Source organism: Triticum aestivum, chromosome 2B, assembly GCF_018294505.1.
Source record: "Triticum aestivum cultivar Chinese Spring chromosome 2B, IWGSC CS RefSeq v2.1, whole genome shotgun sequence".
Taxonomy (NCBI): domain Eukaryota; kingdom Viridiplantae; phylum Streptophyta; class Magnoliopsida; order Poales; family Poaceae; genus Triticum; species Triticum aestivum.
The window spans coordinates 246,914,583-246,922,449 of NC_057798.1; the positions used below are offsets into that span (position 1 = coordinate 246,914,583).

The window sequence follows — 7,867 nt, forward strand, 5'->3', positions numbered from 1 at the left end:
GTCCGGAGGTGAAGGTTTATATATGGGAAGTCATCATACGGTCATCGGAAGTATTCGGGGGTTTGCCGGTATTGTAGCGGGACCACCGAAGGGGTTCCGGGGGTCCACCGGGAGGGTCCACCTGCCCTGGAGGGCCCTATGGGTTGTATGTGGAAGGGAACCAGCCCCTAAGTGGGCTGGGCGCCACCCCCCTAGGGCCCATGCGCCTAGGGTTGGGGGGAAACCCTAAAGGGGACGCCCCCCTTGGCTTGGGGGGCAAGCCCCCCTTGGCTTGGGGGGCAAGCCCCCTCCCCTTGGCCGCCGCCCCCCTCTAGATCTCATCTAGAGGGGCCGGCCCCCTTCCCTCTTCGCCCTATAAATAGAGGAGAGGAGGAAGGGCAGCAGCACCTCATCCAAGGCGCAACCCTCCCCCTCTCCAACACCCCCTTCTCATCCGTTTGAGCTTGGCGAAGCCCTACTGGAGAACCGATGCTCCTCCACCACCACACCGTCGTGCTGCCAGAGTTCTTCCCCAACTTCTCCTTCCCCCTTGCTGGATCAAGAAGGAGGAGACGTCCCCGTGCTGCACGTGTGTTGAACGCGGAGGCGCCATTGTTCGACGCTTAGATCAGAATCAACCGCGATCTGAATCATTGCGAGTACGACTCCTTCATCCGCGTTCTTGCAACACTTTCGTTTCGCGATCTTCAAGGGTATGAAGATGCACTCCCCTCTCTCTCGTTGCTAGTCTCTCCATAGATTGATCTTGGTGATGCGTAGAGTTTTTTTAATTTCTGCAACGATCCCCAACAGATGTGGCATGTGTCACTTGGCAAATGGACTCTTGACATGGTGATGCCCGTAGGATGCTCTGCATCACATACCTAGTTCAATCTCGTCACCGGCAAGTCTCTTTACTCATTTCGTAATACAAGATCACGTGACTAACTCATTAGTCACATTGCTTGCAAGCTCTTTAAGATGTTGTATTACCGAGAGGGCCCAGAGATATCACTCCGTCATATGGAGTGACAAATCCCAGTCTTGATCCATGCCAACCCAACAGATACCTTCGGAGATACTTGTAGAGCACCTTTATGATCACCCAGTTATGAAGTGACGTTTGGATACACACTAAGTATTCCTCCGATGTCAGGGAGTTACACGATATCATGGTCTAAGGAACAAACACTTGACTTGAAGAAATCTATAGCAAATAAACTAACTGATCTGATGCTAAGCTTACGGCTGGTTCTTGTCCATCACATTATTCTCCCAATGATGTGACCCCGTTATCAAATGACAACTCATCTCTATGGTTACGAAACCTTAACCATCTTTGATCAACAAGCTAGTCTAGTAGAGGCATACTAGGGACAAGGTGTAGTTTATGTATTCACACATGTATTTAAGTTTTCGGTCAATACAATTCTAGCATGAACAATAACCATTTATCATGAACGAGAAATATGATAATAACCATTTTATTATTGCCTCTAGGGCATATTTCCAAGAAGGGCTTCCCCTACTGTCCCAAGGTTTCAGAAAAATGACAATTTGACTTTGGGATAAGACTTTAAGTCAATTTTGAATACTACTCCACTCTTGTTTTTCCGGTGCATCTCGCGAATGATCTCATGAAGGATGAATACTCCATCGAGTATATTGTTTCCTTGCATGAAAGTTGTTTGAGATGGTCGGATGATATGGTCAGCAACCGTGTTGAGTCAATTAGTAGACTCTTTTGTAAAGATCTTGAAGCTAACATTGAGAAGGCATACATGTATACCTGGCCATGGGTTACCCGGCCCGACCCGGTGTTGCCCGCGGGGCGGGCCTGGGCCTGAGTTTGCTTGGCATTTTTGCATTTTAAGGAAGGGGCCCGGCTCAAGGCCCGAGGCCTGGCGGCCTTTATCACTTTCGGTCGAGGCTAGGGCCCAAAAACTAGGCCCGAAGGCTGGGCCGGGCCGGGCTCGGGCCTAGGTTTTCTGCCTCGAGCTTTGGCAGGCCCGGCCCGAAGCCCGACCTGGCTCGACAGATGGTTAGGTATACATACCGGTCTACATTGCTGAATTCGCTCACCCTCCTTAATTTTTGAATTTAGTCTGGATAGGTTAAGGTGGACGACACGAAGACAATTAAACAACTCCATTACGTCAGACTCATTGACATCCCAAAAGTTCTGATAGGATTATGCAGAAGCCATCAGGGCCTGGAGCTTTGTTATGTTCCAACCGGAATACCGCAACTGTCATCTCCTCTTCGGAGAAATGTGTCATGCGGATATAATTTATTTTGTTGTGACTTGTGGGATATTGTCTATTCTGGTCTCGTCGAGGGTGAAATTCCAGAGCCCCAAACGGACACTGGTAGTTTTTGGAGATATAGGTTTTAGCTCTAACTGACATTCGATCCGCCCCTCATCTTGTTGGAGACTAAAATACACTTCTTCCTATGCTGATGATTGGCAATCATTTGGAAGTATTGTGTATTGTTGTCTCCTTCAAAGATGAAGTCCACTTTTGATATGTGGTACCACTTGATTTTCTCTTCCCGCATTACACGTGCAAGTTATTATGTTAATTGCAACTTATATATTTGGAATACTGTTGCATTGGAATATTTATCTTTGGACTTTTCATGCATTGTATTATTTTGGATTCTTGATGCATTGGAATATTCTTTTTAAAAGAGCCATGTGTCGAGGAATAAGGTTGGACGACGTCCGCCCGACTAGATGTTTGCGGATATGTCCATGGGCATTTGGGGCGTCTGTTAGATGAACGCCACTAGAGATGCCCTAAGGACGATGTTGCCCGCACTGCCCATTAGGGTCTTGCAAACCCGAAAACCGAACCCAAACCGACTAGATTTGACAGAATTGTCAGGTGTTCGGCCTTTTTTGTTTTTCGGTTCAGTTTTTGTTCACACCCTTTTTTGATTCTCGAGTGGTTTTCGGTGTAAATTCAGGTTTCCTTGGGCAATGACCCGAATAACCCACTTTTTTGCGGGTGAATGAATAGCCCGCGTAATCCAAAATAAGATTAAAAAGCCTTCTTATGCCTCAAAACAGGCCCGTCTGGCCGACCCATATAGCAAATCCATGGCCCAACTACTCTAACCTAGGCTTGTGGCCTAGCCGTCCGTGCTTGTGGCCCCCGATCCATGTCTCCGCCTCCGTTCCTTCTCCGTTTTGCCCAGTTTGCTGCCCAAGAAGCCTGAAGCTGAGAGCAGTTCGTCAATAAATAAGTTCTCCAGAAACCCCGAAACCCCGCGACCACCGCCTCGCCGCTTACACGACCGAGTGCGCCGACGGACGACACCTCCACTACCGCCTGTCGCCCCTCGCCGCGCGCGACCGACGCCCACCGCGTTACGATGGTGACCGACGCGGCCGCGCTGGCGGTCGTGAAGGCCGCGCGCCCCGTCTTCCGCGGCGCCCACGACGGCGTGGCGTTCGCCGCAAACGCCGCCTTCCTCGCCGCCGGATACTCCTTATGCGCCGTCGGCCCTGCCGCGCTCGCCGACCCCCTCCCCGCAGGTGCGTTCCGTTTTACGCCTTTAGCCCTAGCCCCTAGGGTTACGTATGTGATCTTTAGTGTGACTGTACTATAGCCTACTTGTTAGGATTTGACGGACCCCATGTTTAGGGCTCCTGTTGCATCTGTGATGATGAATTTCAGGTTCAGTCCCCGGGTGGATGGATGTAGAACGATACTGGTTCAGGACGTTGCAACATTAACACCTGTTCAGGTGTTAATGTTGCAACGTCCTGAACCAGTATCAGCTTGTTCTGCTTGAGGCGTAATTGGCTGACTTGGGAAATTTGTCCCCGAGTCAATCAAAATGTTAACGGCTTAATTGTTTCTGTAAATTCACTTGGATCCTTTCAGTCCCTTCCCTAGATCTATGGTCTATGGTTTGATCTTCTCCGGTAGTAATATAACAGTTTTTTGGAATTCTGAATCAGCGCACCGCTTCTTGCGCTGTTGTTTGTGTTTATACGTTCTGATCTAAAGTTAGCAGTTCAATCCATGCAGTTGAGTGAAATTCCTATTTCAGAGTTGGTAGTAATTTGTATGTGTCACTGAACCTTGTAGCAACAATATCCTTCTCTGTTTTAGCGAGAGGGGTCGGCCCCTTTATATTGTAGACAAGACTTGACCTACAAGCCGGTAAATCTATTCAAACTCTAATAAGATATCTAAACAAACTAATTACTGAAAAGTAGATAAAAGTAAACACCAATATTCTTCTTTCCTAACAAAGTTGCTTAATCAACTAGGACTCTAATTAAGGGAGAAGACTCCATGTTTGATAGGCTGGCCCACCTAACATTATAGACCTACCAAAGAAACATGATTTTATTTGGTAAGCCAACAAGGCATGGGGGAGTTGAGTCGGTATTCAAGGAGAACCGGTGGAAAAAAATTCAATAAAACCAAGGTGGAATGGGGAGAGAGCGTAGGTAGGGTGAGGCGAGAGGAGTTGGACGAAAAGATGACGTAAGACAGAGCTTAGTATTTTTTTTAAGTAGGAGAGATAAAATTAGAATTGTTTTCTAGTCAAACTTATCTTATAGGCAGGAATAGACACCTAAATTTGGAAACTTAGCTTTAGGCTAAATAGTTGTTGCCAGTCGTGGGGGATGGAACATTCCAGTCATTAAAGGAATGGAACATGTGACTTCTTATTCCTGCTTGCTTGTGGAACTAATTTACCATTCTGGCCGGAATATATCAAGTGTAAGTTCTAATGGGAGTTTAAAGTCTGTGTAACTGGTTTACTCATGGGAATTTAGTCAGATATTGTTGCGAGGTGAAAGAGGAAAGTGACTCCTGTGCAGACTGCAGAGTTCTGACTTGTATTGTAATTGCCAGCCTTTCATAACTAACAACAACAACAACAACAAAGCCTTTAGTCCCAAACAAGTTGGGGTAGGCTAGAGGTGAAACCCATAAGATCTCGCAACCAACTCATGGCTCTGGCACATGGATAGCAAGCTTCCACGCACCCCTGTCCATAGCTAGCTCTTTGTCGATACTCCAATCCTTCAGGTCTCTCTTAACGGACTCCTCCCATGTCAAAATCGGTCGACCCCGCCCTCTCTTGACATTCTCCGCACGCTTTAGCCGTCCGCTATGCACTGGAGCTTCTGGAGGCCTGCGCTGAATATGCCCAAACCATCTCAAACGATGTTGGACAAGCTTCTCCTCAATTGGCCAGCCTTTCATAACTAATGTTTTTATTTTGCTCAATTCTAGTTGACGAGGAGGTGGGAATTGATGGGTGGAACACTATGGACAATTGCTATGCCTTTCTGTACTCCAAGGAGGAGGAGGGCAAGAAGAAGCGCATTTTAGTGAAATGTCTAGTGATTGATGACTTCCTTGCTATTGATGCGCTGGATCTTGAGGCACAACACAAGGAACCCTGCAATGTTCAGATAAAGTATGTTCCAGTCTTATTATTTAGATCATTCTTAGGTTCCATGTGATTTGCTTATTGTTATAACATTACTAGAACACAATGGATACTAGCAGCATTAGACTATGCCAGAGCAATGTAATAACTTACTAGAACATATGTTACTTGCTTCATGAAATATGATTCGTGATCTAAGACATAAGTATGTTATGTGCTAATCTTCACTCCAATTAATATTTCAGTTGGTAGTGATGATTTGTTCACCTTCCCACTATTTCGTTACTAACAAGTGGGGCTAAATTGGAAATTTGCTGTGCTACTATACATATTTCAGTTTGTGGTGATGGCCCGTTTACTCTGTCACCATCCTTTCCACCTGGACTAACTAAAATAAAATATTTGGTAAAATAATAACATGAATGGTAAGCCATGCCATTTTAACTCAAGGCCTGTTTCTTTGTACATATGATGTATAACCATACTGCAGCTGTGCTACGCATTCCATGTTCTTTTTTTTTACGTGTGTGGAGACTTCTTTTATATGTAAGACTACTCCGATGGTTTTTTGTGCTTTGTTGTATGCACATGAACACTGGTAGTTAGCGAGTTGGTACCAAACACATTCTTTTGTCAAGTAGCTTCACTTGTATTAACCAGCATTATAGAAACGATGTCGCTATGAACTGAACAGTATAAATCATGTAACAAGTAAGGGCGAGCTGGACTTGCAGAGTCTGTTTAGGAGTTCTGCTAACATGCTAGTGTGCTTGCTGTATTCTACTATGTGATGACTTGGGTTGCTACAAATACCTTAGTGTAGAAATGTATTTTGTTCGATTGAGTATGATTTTCTTAACAAGCTATGGATATGATACACGGCTTGATACAAGGTGCAGTAAGTAATACTGCATCCATTTCTAATTTATTTGTTAAGCAAAACCCAGTACAGCCAACAGGACAATTCTATCTTGTAAAATATTTTGGGTGGCTGCTCTGTTGGCTGGCCTTCTGTTGAATAGTTCTGCCCACATGTGGATCTTCCAGTTCATAGTTGTGAGTTTTTGACTCTGGTTCCTCGTATATAGTGTGAAGGATTTCTTCTCTGAAGAACAGCCCAAGAATTATAAGGATATGTACAAGAATTTTGCGGGCTTCATCAATACCCTTAACTCAAGCTTGTTAGTTGAATTGGATGGTAAGAATGCTGCTGCTGCTGCCGCCCAGAAGCCTGATCTTGAGGGCAGTTCATCAATAAACAGGTATTTCTATGCTGGGTTTTAAACTTGTAGTGGGATTGTTCCATCTCCATCTCTGACACTAAAAGTCAGACTAGATTTCTGTTAATACTTCCATGTTGCATTTTTGCTTGGTACGAATGAAATAATATCAATATTTCAGAAATTTGGGCTTTTTTGGTTATATTCTGATGATTTTCCTCCTTTGCCTAGAATGTTACTTCCATAGCTTTTCTGTTGTAGCTGACTCCATTTGCTAGTAATTCTCTAACATGTGGCACTTCTCCTTCCAGTTCTGAAAATGTTCTGCCGGATACAAGGACTACTGAACCTGCTGGGTATGAGAACGACCATTTGTATTTCCTCTTCTTCTTTTGTGTGCCACTCCTTTATTTACCTTTTTTTTTGTACTCCCTCTGTCCCGAAATACTTGTCGGAGGAATGGATGTATTTAGACGTATTTTAGTTTTAGATACATCCATTTTTATGCATTTCTCCGACGAGTATTTCCGGACGGAGGGAGTACTTTGTAGTTATTTTTATTGTGCCCTGTCCAACATAATTAGAATCTAAATGTATTGGGTTTCTAGAAGTAGTAGGATATCATGACAGAAAAGAGAAGACGCAGCGCGCTAAGGCTTAGCCACTAATTAGTCTTTTCTAGTTTTTTGCTCCTTTCAAGCCTACACCGCCTCAATCACAAGCTGAATGTCTTGGTCCATACCTTCGGTCTTGATATCAACTGGCCTTGTTCAATTTTCATGAGCATGCATGTCCTTGCACATATTCTATTGCCATCTAATTTTAGTGCAACTTCATAATTTTAGTACTACAGCCTATTGATATGGTTACTCTATACTGTCTTGATTAATGCAAATTCTCTTGATGTATGTTGGAAGTAAACAAAAGAATATCCATGGAGTCATTGCTGATGTTACTTTGGATATAACATATGTTATTGATAGCATTTGTGGCATATATAAATACATAGTGTGTCTTTACACTCATTTTATGAATCACGCTGATAAAGTACAAGAAATATATATTCTCCCAAAAATTTGGTAAAGATGACAGTGAACTCATGTCCATATGTACCCCCTTCGTGAGTTTATAGATTCCGACATTCTCAAAAACATTATGGCACTACAAAATTTTAGTTTAGGCATCTATACAAAATCTTGATAGGAATTATGATCATATTTGTTCTTTACGTAAAAAAATAAGAG

The 7,867-nt window shown here is 44.1% G+C and overlaps 1 protein-coding gene across 1 annotated transcript in view; it reads left to right on the forward strand.

Annotated features, from left to right (window-relative positions):
* Positions 1 to 3,188: 3,188 nt before the first annotated feature.
* LOC123044595 (probable proteasome inhibitor) overlaps positions 3,189 to 7,867 on the forward strand; it is a 6,446-nt gene continuing 1,767 nt past the window's right edge. Inside the window, exons 1-4 of the mRNA XM_044467382.1 lie at positions 3,189 to 3,520; positions 5,244 to 5,430; positions 6,492 to 6,665; positions 6,935 to 6,979. Coding sequence (XP_044323317.1) covers positions 3,358 to 3,520; positions 5,244 to 5,430; positions 6,492 to 6,665; positions 6,935 to 6,979 — 569 coding nt within the window. The 5' untranslated portion in view covers positions 3,189 to 3,357. The remainder of the gene's footprint in view (positions 3,521 to 5,243; positions 5,431 to 6,491; positions 6,666 to 6,934; positions 6,980 to 7,867) is intronic.